The sequence below is a fragment of the Aegilops tauschii genome, chromosome 7 (assembly GCF_002575655.3).
Source record: "Aegilops tauschii subsp. strangulata cultivar AL8/78 chromosome 7, Aet v6.0, whole genome shotgun sequence".
Taxonomy (NCBI): Eukaryota; Viridiplantae; Streptophyta; class Magnoliopsida; order Poales; family Poaceae; genus Aegilops; species Aegilops tauschii.
In genome coordinates, this window is record NC_053041.3 from 555199723 (window position 1) to 555215166 (window position 15444).

At 43.9% G+C, this 15444-nt stretch overlaps 1 protein-coding gene across 1 annotated transcript; it reads right to left on the bottom strand.

The window, feature by feature from the left end:
- Window positions 1-13476: 13476 nt before the first annotated feature.
- On the bottom strand, window positions 13477-13995 carry LOC109759985 (uncharacterized). The gene has a single exon (XM_020318818.1). The coding sequence runs from the start codon at window positions 13993-13995 to the stop codon at window positions 13477-13479; it is 519 nt and encodes a 172-aa protein (XP_020174407.1).
- Between the last annotated feature and the right edge of the window lie 1449 nt (window positions 13996-15444).

Consider the following 15444-nt stretch of genomic DNA (forward strand, 5'->3'; position numbering starts at 1 on the left):
ATCGAAAGGATAATGCGACATCTCAACTACACTACACTGGAATGCTTATCCACCTCCGTCTGAAGGGGGTTTTATAGGTAGAGATGAGAAAATGGCGGGAAAGAACGACTGCAGTATGGCGGGAAAGAGTTGGCGGGAACATATGGCGGGAAACGGGTGGCGGGAAAGAGTTGGTGGGAACATATGGCAGGAAACGGGTGGCGGGAAAGAGTTGGCGGGAACATATGGCGGGAAACGGTGGATGAGAAACGGGTGGCGGGAAAGAGTTGGCGGGAAAATATTGAGGGGAAAGGGTTGCGCGAAAATACGTCATAGTTTTGAAAAAAAAACTGTAATATCGTACGGGGCAAAAAAAACTGTAATATGGTATGCATGCACCAGTCGGGCCACAGCAGGCCAATTAGTTCCTGTGGGCCCACAGCAGGCCAATTAGTTGCTGGACCTTGTCAGCCCCTAGTTGGCCGACTGGACTTTACCTGGTGGCCGATAGGCCAATCGGCCAGCAGCAAGCGGATAGGCCCCCAGTCGGCCTGCTGTGGGCCGACGGTGTATTATTTTTGAAAATCATTTTTTAGACGTAATATTTGTGCAAATTAATAAAAAAATTGTATTATTTAAAAAAAATTAGCCTTTGCACAGGCATAATTCCGTACACCGCAAAGCCTAACTTAGAACACAGGCATCTTCAGCATCACTGAACGGATCCATCCGTCTCTTCGATTTCCTTCAACAAGCGCATATTGCTTTCGGTAATGAACGGGTCCCCGCCATCGGCAAACGGACCTAATTCCGTCGGCAGATGCCACTCATCGAAGTGCGAGACGTCCTCGCCTTTTGAAAGAAGTAATTTGACCTCTTCTCTTTTCCGAAGGAGAACGGCCGCTTCCTCTGGGTCTGGAGGAAGATGGCTGTTCCAGTGGTGCGCATCCTCTGCATTGCATCTGAATATTTTGAACCGGCGAGCCATGTCGGCACGGTCGCGTTCCTCGTTATGAGCCTTGCACCAGCACTCATACATGGCCCATAGGGCTCCGTCGGGTACTTGACATCATCTATGCCAGACAGTTTTATAAGCGTCAATAGCTAGCGTCATAGAGAATCGCATGCAATTTGGTTTGTCAAAGAATTTATGGGTGGGATTGGTAAGTTTAATTACCTGGCAAGCGCTTGTACTCGGCGCTGGAAAGGTATTCGATGAGGCAGAAGCGGGGAGCGTCACGGCCACGGGGCTTCGTGCCGGAGGCATCGCCGCGAGTTGGGCGGCTGTCGCGGAGAGCTACGGTGTCTGAGGCCGAGGCTAAGCGGGCGGCGCGAGCGGCGGCGGCGGCGGGCGCACGCGCTGACCGGGAGGCGCGAGATGCGGCAGCAGCAGCGGTGCGAGATGCGAGGGATGCGTTGCGGGCGGCCCGCAGGAGCCTCGATGCCACCGTTGCCATGGCGAGAGATGAGGTAGGCGAATCTGTTTTTTTTGGGTTGGTGTTCCCCCCTTCAGTGTTGTTGTAGATTTTAGAATCAGTAAACCCTAGCCCCAAGCCCGGCCGAGTGCTCCGGAACGGCCTGCTTTTTTTTTAATACTAGCACTAGCATGTATAAAATAATAATGGACGTGGCTCGCGGGCGCACGGGCGCCCGATCGCAGCCCCGAGCGTTCTCCCAGAAAAGAAAGGAGCCACCCGCGCGCGCGATCAGACAGCCAGAAACGGAAAATCAGCCACCCCGCGCGAAAACAATCACACTCTGCTGTCCCCTGCGTGATTAGGAAGATGCTCTGCCACGTCAGTTCGCATGCATTAATTTGAGTTTCAAAAAATTTAAAAAGCCATAACTTTTGATTCGAGTATCGAAATTCAGATCCGTTTTCACCATTGGGTTTCTTGCGACGAGTTCTTCAAAACTAGATCCCCATATGGATAGGTTTCGATGAACTTTTTTTTTGAGCAACTCTGTGTGGTATATAGGCAACTTTAGTGTTATCAGTAAGCAACTCTTCTTGTTTGTCTAATATGACTTCTTATCATCTTGGTTTGTGTAAAAACCAAACAACTGACCTAACAAACCAAGCATCTGTCCTAGTAAACCAAGCAACTGTCCTAGTAAACCAATCAACTGTCATAACAAAAACAATCGATTGTCCTAATAAATCAAGCAACTGTCCTAACAAAACTAAGCAACTATCCTAACAAAACCAAGCAACTGTCCTGGCAAATCCATGCAACTACATTATCAAAACACACAATGCATAATGTCTAAGCAAACCAAGCAACTGACCTAACAAAACCAAGCAACCATCTTAACAAAAAACAAACAATTTCAATAACAAAACCAAGCAACTGTCCTGACAAATCCATGCAACTATCCTAAAAAACTTCACAAAGTCAAACAATGTAGTAAATTTAAATAAAAAATCCATGAATTCAAAAATGCATAAATGGAAAAAAATAAAAAAGGAAAAGGAAAAAATAAAAATAAAAAAATAAAAATAGAAGCAAACCAAAAGAAAAACATGTCAGAGAAGGTAGAACTTTCCAAAACCGGTGGAAACCAAAATAAAGTAGAAACCAAAAATTGGGCCGGCCCATATAGGCCGAACGAACGCCCGGGAGGGTGTATATGTGGGCGCTATCCAGTGACCCACACGTGGAATAGGAAATACCGTGGACCAAAGAGGCGTTGTACTCTGATGGGCCTCATGGGATTTTGCTCCTCAATCCAAAACCTTCGACCAATGTGTAGGTACACCTTCCACCATAGGCCTTGCTTACGTGGATGCTATATTTAGAAACTGATTTGTCATAGGGAAAGCGCCCTCTGTTTTTCTTGATGGGCCGTTTTGCTGTTGAACAACTCTAGGAGACTTCATATGCCTAAAAATTAGCATCTTTTTTGTTAGAGAGATAAAAATTAGCTTCTTAGGAGAGAGAGGTGCGCGCATGATTTCCACCGACAGAGAGCAGGCATCTAGATATGGGAAGAGAACGAGAAAAGGTGAAAGCAAGGGGGTGAAACCTTCCTAACCTCAATCTCCATAGGTGAGCCCGTGAATTCGCCTCCCATCTACCAACATCTTCGACGATCGATGGTGGCGGTGTCTCAGCTCCGACTAGTAAATAATTAGGGCTTAGCGCTTGAACAAATAGTGACGCTTCATCTTTGAGGTAAGTCTTATGGGCTCCAATCCTCCTCATGTTTGTCCATCAAGATAGATCAAACGAAACTCTACAGTAGATTTATGTCGGCTTCTTTGGGCGGCGATGTTAGGATTTCTCGTCATTGATGAGTCCATTTTACATCACCTTTTACCATATTTTTTTGCATCGTAGTCATAGGATTTTTCATCGGATCAACTTCTCAAAGGACCAGAGGGTTCTGCGCATTGATTTGAACACACCCATTTCTTGGGTGGAAATCATCCTAATTGACGCCATAAAAGTCTACCATGCAAAGAGATAATCAAGTGGGAAGAAAACCAGCCGGAAGAGCTATCCAAGAGATTTTTTTGAGAACTCTCGCCAAACTTTATTCATTCAAGAACAAGTGACATAGGTACAAGATTTAGGTCATGAGGGTTGCCCAACCAGACATGTCTACCTAGTCCTAGGCTACAAGCATACTTGGCGAGATTGTGAGCCTCATAATTGTGGTTTCTACGCTCATGAATAAAAGAGTAAGAAGTAAAACTATTACAACGAAGCATTATTTCATGTACAAGTGCGGCGTTGGGACCTCCTATCTCCCTATTGATATCATTGATCACTTCTTGGCAATCAGAGGCCACACATATGTTGGTTGTCGCAAGATCTTCTGCTAATGCCAAAGCTTCCCTGCACGCATAAGTCTCAAGCATCGCTAGATCAGTGATTCCTTGAAAAACGTGTAGGGGAACGCAGCAGAAAACAAAAATTTTCCGACCTACGCACCAGCCCAGGACCACTATGGAGACTGCATACATGGTTTGATCTTTTTCGTTACCGACTCGTAGCGCAGCGGGAAGTAGAGTCGATGACGATCGGCGGTGCAGATCCCCGCAGCTAGGATTTACAACCTCCCAACCGCGAGGATGTATACCCTCATCTGCTCCTCAGACAGCCCTCCAGGAGGCGGTCGAACAGCCCCCCGGACGGTGTCGCGGACAGCCCTTCGGGAGGACCTTCGAAACTCGAACGGTCACTCGGACAGCCCTTCGGGAGGACCTTCGAAACTCGGACGGTCACGCGGACAGCCCTTCGGGAGGCACTCACGAACTAAGAGCGAAACTACGATCTCTCTACAGAGTTGCACACATACGGTGTCATCTATCCGGCAGGGCTTCGCCGTCCAGAACTAGTTCCTGCCGGAACCCAGACAGCCTTACGGCCCTACGAAACTCTTTTCGTGGGAGGGAGAGAAGAAGCCAGATAATGCATGGCATGTGTATGAGAGCAAGGGATGAGTGTGGAGGGCTGCCCCTCCACCTCTATTTATAGGAAATCCCAAGGGGGTAGGGTAGTTTCACAAAAAACCCAAAATGCACATGAATGAAGTCCTTCCACAAGGACCTAGGAGTGAAACCAAGGAACAAGAGGGTCCCCAAGGGGGGATACCCCATGTGGCCGGCCACACCCTCATGAGGGGCCCAAAAAATGGCTCCTATCCATCCATGTCATCCCCAAGATCTTTTGGAGCAAAGCCCCAAAAGGTGGCTTTCCATAAAGTAACCATAAAGCTGATTTTCACTATTCACGACGACATTTTTCAGCGTCTGATCGAACTGAAAATATTTATGTGGGCTAAGAACATTTCCAGTACCCACTAAAATGATTTTCAACGCGTTCCGAAACAATTCCGGTTTTAGTGATTTTCATCTGCGAAACGCATATGAAGTGGCTCCGGCAGCTCCAGAACATTTCCGGTTTTTATCTCAGAAAATTCCAAAAAGCTTCCAGAATGATTCTGGCATCCTCCAAGAATTATCAGGCATGTGCCGAAACCAATTTGACTTAATGGTGTATCCCGAAACAACTTTTCGGTATCATCGAAACTTATCCGATGACCTCTCTCTGCGGTACGATTCCGCTGTCCGAAACTTTTCGGTGTCCGAAACTTTTTCGGTGATTTTCTCTCAGACTCCCTGTCTAGTATTCAGCAGATAGATGACCCTTAAGTGTGTGACCCTATAGGTTCGGTGAAGTATAGACATGACCCGGAACCCCTTCCGATCAATGATCAACATCGGAGCCGTGGACACCCATATTGACCCCTATACCCACACGAATAAATATTCGAGTGAACCTCCAGTTGTCGTGTGCTATTCCTGTTGCTTCGCGATATGTTACAAATACCCGAGGTGAGACATGTTGGCATTCCCGTGGATCAACAACTTGTCCACTATGCTAGTTACCTCGTTACCAGTATTGTTCTCTTTTCTCGTTATCGTGTTCCGGCATCCCCGTGATCAAATCACAAAGTGTCTGGCCAGACGATGATGGATACCGTAACACCGAGAGGGCCCAGAGATATCTCTCCATCGTCGGAGGAGCAAATCCCAATCTTGAGCTATCAAGTTACTTGACACACTTTTCCATGAACCCGTAAGCCGCCGTAATAGCCACCCATTTACGGATGACGTTTAACAAACCCCAAAGTTCATGAAGCAAGCATGAAGAAACTCGATACTCTCATGGTCTAAGGAATCATGCAAACGTTAACCATCTCCGTGTTATGTACCAATAAACTTGTGACGAATGAATCTCATAGCATAACATCAATCCGGGTCGATTCAACACAAATGTTCTCTTAACATTGTGCCCTCAAGGTTGCTGACATAGACATGCCCATGATCAGGAAAACATAACCATCATGCAACACTTGAGCTAGTCTTAGAGGCCAGACTAGGAATACATTTTACCGTTTATTATTCCACACGTGCATATGAGTCTTCCTCCGAGCCTCGTGGTTATTGCAGACTCGAGAACCATAGCAGTTATAGCATGGAACATAAACATAATTATGAACTCGGAGATAAATAATATCATTTATTATTGCCTCTAGGGCATATCTCCTACAGACTCCCACTTGCACTAGAGTCAATAATCTAGCTTATGCTAATGCACTTCACACCTGTGGCACACCGGTGTAACTATGCTTCGCTTGTGGTATAGCCTGATGTCCAACGGATCTGATGACTTCAGTTCCGTGTGTATCTTTGCATGCCCTCGCGTTTTCACGTTTTCACAAAATTCATATTTTGTGTGGACTTGGCTTTGTATGTATGTGAATCACAGGTCGAACCTGGATTCCTCAGACTGAGTTTTGGAGCAACTACCTGCAGTAGTGTCCCATTGTCAAAAGCCATCTTGGAACTATACTAAGTTCATGAATGAACTATATGATTCAACATCTTCTTTGTCACTTCTAAAGCGTCAACATACTTAGCCCTTGTTATAGAATTCGCCACAGTAACTAGTTTGAACAAATTCCAACTAACTGTGCCACACATTGTGTGTTACACAAAACCCTTAATTTAAATCGAAAATCGCATGGAGAAAAGATGAAGACTGTATCGATGTAACATTTTACAACGAACTCTTCATGATCTCTGCTTGCGAGAAAACCATGTCATCAATACTTACTCTAGTACTCTGTGACATCTTTCACTGTTGTCCCATGATCAGTAATTTGATCACTTTGGTATCCATACTCGCAACATCTTGGGAGTATCGGACATATCTGGTTGTTTTACATACCATGAAATACATGATTAATCCAAACACAAAAGTGTGTGGAATCGACATCATGTATTTTACTCATCAGTGTTTTGGGACACCGAGTCTTGCAAAAACTCTTTCCATGTGACTTTGGCAAGAATCACTCCTTGGCGTTTTAAATGCTAAAAGGTTTTAGCATCTTGTCAATATGTATTCATTGCTTAGCCCCATAAGGTAAATCTATCTCCATAGATCATCATGCCTAATATTGAGGCTACTTAGCCTAAGCACTTCATCGAAAAACTATTTTCAAATGAAGTCCTAATTCGTGTCAAGAAATTTATTTCCAATTACCAATGTGCCAAGCACATAAGGTTTTTAGAAATATTATTACGCTCCCACTTACTTTCTTGAATTACAAGCATCTTCGTTACCCATTGATGAAGTCAAAACCCCTTTGACCATTTCATCAAAACACGAAGATTCCAACTCCATTTTGCTCTCTTCTGTCCATTTCTGGAACTCTGAAGTTTGCATACCTACTAGCATCCTCTGGATCGACAAATTACTTTGGACTGTATCATATACAAGTCCTAGCTTTCATTTCCATCAGATGGAAATCCTTTTATCATCCATGTTTCATATCTCATGATTGAAATATGTATTAATTGCTAGTTCAACCCGAACCGACTTTAAGCATCGCTATGATGAAAACAACCTCATCGTAGTCAACTCTTGAACTTGTTATTTAAACAAGTCGAGCTTTATGGATAAAACATTTTATCCGTATCAGTTTTAAGTTCCATAAATATTCTTTAGACTCTAAGTCTTCCGAAAGGTGTATCAAGGTTTTAATCTTGAATCACTTATATGGAAACTAACTCGGGTTGTATTGGCATTTAGCCAATTCCGGAGTCAGGGCCCATCAACGCTTCCTTGTGTATCGTAGGTATAATGTTGTCTAACAACAATATCTCGTTTGCGCACCTGAGAGGTTTGCACGAGCCTTGCCTACGTGGTTCAGCTGCAAGTTCGACCGAAGTTCATACATTTTATTGTAGAGACTTCCGTATCAGTCGCGGTAGGAAACTCTGGAATTACTTCCAAGGTCTCTTTCCTTTGATCTGATGACGTAGATACTGTTTATCTCGTCGAGTTTCACTATTCTCCCACTCACCTTTTTGAAAGAACCCTTCTCTTTAAAAGCACACCGTTTCGCGGCAAAACTATTTGCCTCGGTATAGTGAGGGAGGAATACCCAACATTTTGGTATAACCTACAAAGTAGCACTTGTCTGATTTGGAATAGGTTTGTAACCTTTTACACAAGCCCCATATTCCAAATGTTTAAGAAAAGATATAACATGGTTGGGCGTACCATACCATGGCTTCATTTCAACATACCCGATGTAGCTCTTTTCAGTGTAAAAGCCGCAGTCTCTAAAGCATCACTTTAAAAGGATAAAGGCAAATTTATTTATGTCATCTTTGACCTTACCATGTCATAAATGGTTTGATTACATCTCCACAGACTTTTCACTTGCAGTGGTGTTCCGGGAGGTGCAAGTTATGAAACCCCTTTCACAACTCATCAGACATTCGCTAAACATGTAACTCAAATATTCCTTTGTGCAATCAATTTGCAGAAACATAATTTTCTTGTTACAATAACTTCTACTTCATTTTTGAAAACCTTTCGAATGATTTCAAAAGATCCAGACTTACGTCTCATCAAGTAAATATCCATATATCTACTTGAGTCATTTCTGAAGATAAATAAATCCACCACTAACAACACTTATCGGACTACACACATCAAATGTATGATCACTAATAAGTTTGTTGTTCGTTCCTTATTGCCTGTGAACGGTATTTTAGTCACATCACTTTTCGGAGGAAGTTGCAAGTGTCAGATGATTCAAAATCAAAAAGACTTCAAAATCCATCATAATGGAATTTTCCATGCGGGTTTCTCCAATGTGACCAAATGTAGTGCCACACTTGTGTGGTATTCTTTTAGTCTTGCGACATTTAGCGTCAGTGTTATGGATGTATCATATTACCCTCAATATTCATAACATACGTCCCATCTTGGATGGAAGCATGGCCCTTCATTTTATTCATAATACTTAACAACAATTGTTGTTTTTATGAACAACTCTTTTGCAACATACATTGTGCAATGGGCTAGAGTGTATGAAACTCTAAAATGAATTATGAAAGTAAACCCAGAGGTATTGTATTATTATCAATATTCATAACATACATCTCATTCATAATGAAAGTATGGCCCTTGTGTTATTCATAACATCGAACATAAAAGGTTCTCTTATGAACAACCTTCTTGCAAGATACCTTATGCAATGGGCTAGAGTTTGTAAAACTCTAAATGAATTATGAAAATAAATACAGACGACAATACACCGATGGAAGGTATAGTAACATTTACTATGTTCCCTGTGTATACCTTAACCTCATTTCTGGCTAGTCCTTTTAGGCCACAGTAGCTCTTACAGTGATTCGCAATTGAATGCAATCGAGCGGGTATCTTTGTGATTAACTCACAATACCCAAGAATTAGTGATTAACATGTTTAACCATAATTCCCAAGAACTATATCTTTGACCAGCCTACTATACAACAAAAACTTGTATGACATTCATACATGAGCTGGATATTCCAGTCATCTTTCTTTCTGCCTTTTTACTTCTAACAGTTTAACTTTTAGTATTTCTCCTACTCGCAAAAGAAGCACCCAACTTAAGAGTGGCGTTAGCCCCGGACTTCCTAGGCGTGTAAGTCATACTAACACCCTTTGGACACTTCCTTTCTCTTTAAGTTGTTGTTTTATTCACCTTTCATTATATGACAGGCGTTCTTCTGGATCCCTTTCCCAACAGTCAAATGCATAGTAAACACTTTTACTAATACTTGCAAACAAACATTGCTTTGTTTGTATCTGAAAATAATTTTCAGTTCCATGAATATCATATAACTATCCCAACTTTTGAAGTTTGGGTTTCATGGAAGCAAACATATTGCACTTGACTGAAACAGAATTATAGCTTTTGGATCGAAGGACGAGAGTCACATGATCCATAGCTTTAGCGGGAGGATACGGAAAGCATGCGATAGGACAAAGTCCTTCTCGGCACTTTTGAGGACAATCCTCATATTACGTTACCAATCGTAAAGTTTTAACCAGATATTTAACAGTTATTCAATTTTAATAGGGAAGGTGGAAACGCGAACCATTATTCTACAACTATTTTGCAAGAAACACTTAGACAGTGTTCATAATTAATTGCACTGAGAATTAAACATGTTAATTCAACAGTGCGCTCCCACTCAAATCAATATCTCTCACAATTAATTTTGAGTGATACAAGATCCAGACTTCAATTCATCGCCATAGAATCATCATCTCATAACGGGAATTTTAATCGGTAGGCCAACTTGCCGATCACATCTCTATGTGACTCTTGCTCATCTTTCGATGCGTGTGTTCCGAGCTCAGGACGATCCTGCCATGAACGTCAAGACAACCAAGTGATCTTGCTGCGAGGTCTGACCTCACCCGCCTCACACTTCTCTAATCGTTCGTACCCATGCATCCATGGCGCACCCCGAAAAGATAGGTGCCGTGACGGTGCTACACTTGGGAGAACACTAACTACTTGATATTTTAAGTGAGAGATCACCCTAATAAAAGCGACTACGGCGCAATCAAGAAGGGTGCATCATAAGGGATAAACATCTCAGGCAATTCATAATAGCATGATATGGTATAGCCCTTTCTGACGGAGAAGTATTTCATTTCTTCGTCTTCGGCATTCGCGTCGGTGGTCACCTTCACGAAGATTGCCACCACCTTGTCGATGCACCAGATAATATTGCTATCTCTATAGCTAACAAAATAATGCATTACAACAAGGTTGACACGCAGGTCATTAAAATGCAATCATATGGCTCCAGCCATCATGCCGAATCATGACACGCAGGTCATGTTAATCAAATTACATCATATAGTCATCTCATACATAATCGAATTAGTATGAGCACTGCTATACCACATCACATGCACATCCTGCAAAACCAAGTTAGACGCCTCTAATAGGTTTATGCAAAATTTTATTTTACGTGGCTTCTAAGGTTTTGACTTAAACCGCAGCTACCAACGTTTTATCATCAAGTATGATTATTCAGGTTGCTAGATTAACATCTCGGGGTGTATGAAACACGGGATAATTAAATCTCGAGCCCCATACTAAACTTCGTCATACGCATGACCCCCGTGCAGATCATACCTGCAATGCCCTTTCATCTGCGAATTTCATCTTTCTTTTGACTACGGCAGAACCCAAAGAACTGATAGCACTTCCATGATCAATCGGGATCACGGATTGCCAGAACTTTGTCAAATTCCACCATGCTGTCTCGAGATTGAGCAAACGCAAATTCTAGGGAAGCAACAAGAACCTTGGGTAACAGATTTCATCTGTCACCCGCATAAATAATTTTCAGCAATAGATCTCATCTACTACCTAATTATATTATGCAATACCCATACATCTCCATGTATTCTAGATCGAAACCTGCATCTACGCATAGCACGGCTCTTGATGCCACTGTAGGGGAACGCAGCAGAAAACAAAAATTTTCCGACCTACGCACCAGCCCAGGACCACTATGGAGACTGCATACATGGTTTGATCTTTTTCGTTACCGACTCGTAGCGCAGCGGGAAGTAGAGTCGATGACGATCGGCGGTGCAGATCCCCGCAGCTAGGATTTACAACCTCCCAACCGCGAGGATGTATACCCTCATCTGCTCCTCAGACAGCCCTCCAGGAGGCGGTCGAACAGCCCCCCGGACGGTGTCGCGGACAGCCCTTCGGGAGGACCTTCGAAACTCGAACGGTCACTCGGACAGCCCTTCGGGAGGACCTTCGAAACTCGGACGGTCACGCGGACAGCCCTTCGGGAGGCACTCACGAACTAAGACCGAAACTACGATCTCTCTACAGAGTTGCACACATACGGTGTCATCTATCCGGCAGGGCTTCGCCGTCCAGAACTAGTTCCTGCCGGAACCCAGACAGCCTTACGGCCCTACGAAACTCTTTTCGTGGGAGGGAGAGAAGAAGCCAGATAATGCATGGCATGTGTATGAGAGCAAGGGATGAGTGTGGAGGGCTGCCCCTCCACCTCTATTTATAGGAAATCCCAAGGGGGTAGGGTAGTTTCACAAAAAACCCAAAATGCACATGAATGAAGTCCTTCCACAAGGACCTAGGAGTGAAACCAAGGAACAAGAGGGTCCCCAAGGGGGGATACCCCATGTGGCCGGCCACACCCTCATGAGGGGCCCAAAAAATGGCTCCTATCCATCCATGTCATCCCCAAGATCTTTTGGAGCAAAGCCCCAAAAGGTGGCTTTCCATAAAGTAACCATAAAGCTGATTTTCACTATTCACGACGACATTTTTCAGCGTCTGATCGAACTAAAAATATTTATGTGGGCTAAGAACATTTCCAGTACCCACTAAAATGATTTTCAACGCGTTCCGAAACAATTCCGGTTTTAGTGATTTTCATCTGCGAAACGCATATGAAGTGGCTCCGGCAGCTCCAGAACATTTCCGGTTTTTATCTCAGAAAATTCCAAAAAGCTTCCAGAATGATTCTGGCATCCTCCAAGAATTATCAGGCATGTGCCGAAACCAATTTGACTTAATGGTGTATCCCGAAACAACTTTTCGGTATCATCGAAACTTATCCGATGACCTCTCTCTGCGGTACGATTCCGCTGTCCGAAACTTTTCGGTGTCCGAAACTTTTTCGGTGATTTTCTCTCAGACTCCCTGTCTAGTATTCAGCAGATAGATGACCCTTAAGTGTGTGACCCTATAGGTTCGGTGAAGTATAGACATGACCCGGAACCCCTTCCGATCAATGATCAACATCGGAGCCGTGGACACCCATATTGACCCCTATACCCACACGAATAAATATTCGAGTGAACCTCCAGTTGTCGTGTGCTATTCCTGTTGCTTCGCGATATGTTACAAATACCCGAGGTGAGACATGTTGGCATTCCCGTGGATCAACAACTTGTCCACTATGCTAGTTACCTCGTTACCAGTATTGTTCTCTTTTCTCGTTATCGTGTTCCGGCATCCCCGTGATCAAATCACAAAGTGTCTGGCCAGACGATGATGGATACCGTAACACCGAGAGGGCCCAGAGATATCTCTCCATCGTCGGAGGAGCAAATCCCAATCTTGAGCTATCAAGTTACTTGACACACTTTTCCATGAACCCGTAAGCCGCCGTAATAGCCACCCATTTACGGATGACGTTTAACAAACCCCAAAGTTCATGAAGCAAGCATGAAGAAACTCGATACTCTCATGGTCTAAGGAATCATGCAAACGTTAACCATCTCTGTGTTATGTACCAATAAACTTGTGACGAATGAATCTCATAGCATAACATCAATCCGGGTCGATTCAACACAAATGTTCTCTTAACATTGTGCCCTCAAGGTTGCTGACATAGACATGCCCATGAACAGGAAAACATAACCATCATGCAACACTTGAGCTAGTCTTAGAGGCCAGACTAGGAATACATTTTACCGTTTATTATTCCACACGTGCATATGAGTCTTCCTCCGAGCCTCGTGGTTATTGCAGACTCGAGAACCATAGCAGTTATAGCATGGAACATAAACATAATTATGAACTCGGAGATAAATAATATCATTTATTATTGCCTCTAGGGCATATCTCCTACAAAACGACCGCCGATGATCCCAGGTATAGGCCGTCCTGATCCCGGCATATCGCTGCAGCAGCCCCTCCACGCCAAGACCTGGCCACCGCTCCGTCCACATTAAACTTTACCTTGCCATTCGGAGGTGGCAGCCACCTCTTCTGCTGGGCAGATGATGCTGTTTGTGTTATCTGGTGCTCCTTCCTGGCATTCAACTGGCCCAGCTCATCAATGTATTTGTTCACAAAAGATGTGGTCTGTTGCGGGCTTTGAAAGATTGATTCATATATAGCCTTCCTCCTTGCATACCATATAGACCATAGTGTGATTACCAGCCATGTGAAGCTTGCATGGTCCAGGGATTCACTGAACTGAAACAACCAAATCCGAGCATTAGCTTCCAAGTTCTCCGACATTTTGGAAACAAGTACCTCATCTGATAGAGCCCACACGCAGCGGGACATCGTGCACGACACCAGCGCATGTCTCCATGAGTCAACACAGTCGCACAGAGGGCACGTAGACTGTACCGCCATGTTACACCTATGTAAAGTGTCCGTCGTTGGTAGCGAGTGATGAGCAAGCCTCCAGAGAAATATCCTGACCTTCGACGGCACTTTTAGCTTCCATAACGAACACCATGATTTTTCCTCCTGCTCAACGTTAGAGGATCCACTCCTTCCTTTGAGCCACTCTTCCCTCTGTAGCTTAGTTTTTTGAAGGAATTTATAAGCCGAACTAACAGTGAAGTTTCCTTTCTTCTCTGGATGCCATGCCTAGAAGTCTGGTATGTTGCGAGTGCAAACAAGGATTTTTAATATAGCATTGGCATCAATAGGAAGAAAAACATTACGTATCAGGGCCTCATTCCATGATGCTTTCACCAGGATTAGGAGCTCCGACACGTACCTTGGAGGGTTTGCCACAAGCGACGTGATCGGCCGTGGTGTCATCTCCTTCAGTATCCAATTGTCAACCCAAATATCTGTCGATTGCCCATTACCAATCCGCCCTATAATGCCTTGCTGTAGTAGATCTCTCCCTTCCAAGATAGCATGCCAAATCTGTGAGGGTCTGGCTCCAAACTCCACATTAAGAATTAACTTATCCGGATAGTAAACAGCTTTCAGAATTCTTGCACTCAAACTTGATGGTTCCTGGAGAAGCCTCCATGCTTGTCTAGCAAGCAAAGCCAGATTAAAAATCTCGAGATCCCTAAAGCCAAGGCCTCCCAAATGTTTTGGCCGAGTCATCACGTCCCAAGATACCCAAGCCGGCTTTCGCTCGCCTTGCTTACACCCCCACCAGAATTTCCTGATAATAGTCTTGATGTGATCACACAATCCCCTAGGGATCTTAAAACATGACATAGAGTAAACCGGGATGGATTGGGCTACTGACTTAATAAGAACATCTTTGCCGCCAGCCGAAAGGCACTTGCTCATCCAACCCTTAACCTTGTCCCACACCCTGTCACTCAAATATTTGAACGTCCCTAATGACCCACAAGTATAGGGGATCTATCGTAGTCCTTTCGATAAGTAAGAGCGTCGAACCCAACGAGGAGCAGAAGGAAATGACAAGCGGTTTTCAGTAAGGTATTCTTTGCAAGCACTACAAGTAATGAAAGTAAATAAGGTGCAGCAAGATGGCCCAATCCTTTTTGTAGCAAAGGACAAGCCTGGACAAACTCTTATATAGAGAAAAGCGCTCCCGAGGACACATGGGAATTATCGTCAAGCTAGTTTTCATCACGCTCATATGATTCGCGTTCGTTACTTTGATAATTTGATATGTGGGTGGACCGGTGCTTGGGTGCTGCCCTTTCTTGGACAAGCATCCCACTTATGATTAACCCCTATTGCAAGCATCCGCAACTACAAAAGAAGTATTAAGGTAAACCTAACCATAGCATGAAACATGTGGATCCAAATCAGCCCCTTACGAAGCAACACATAAACTAGGGTTTAAGCTTCTGTCACTCT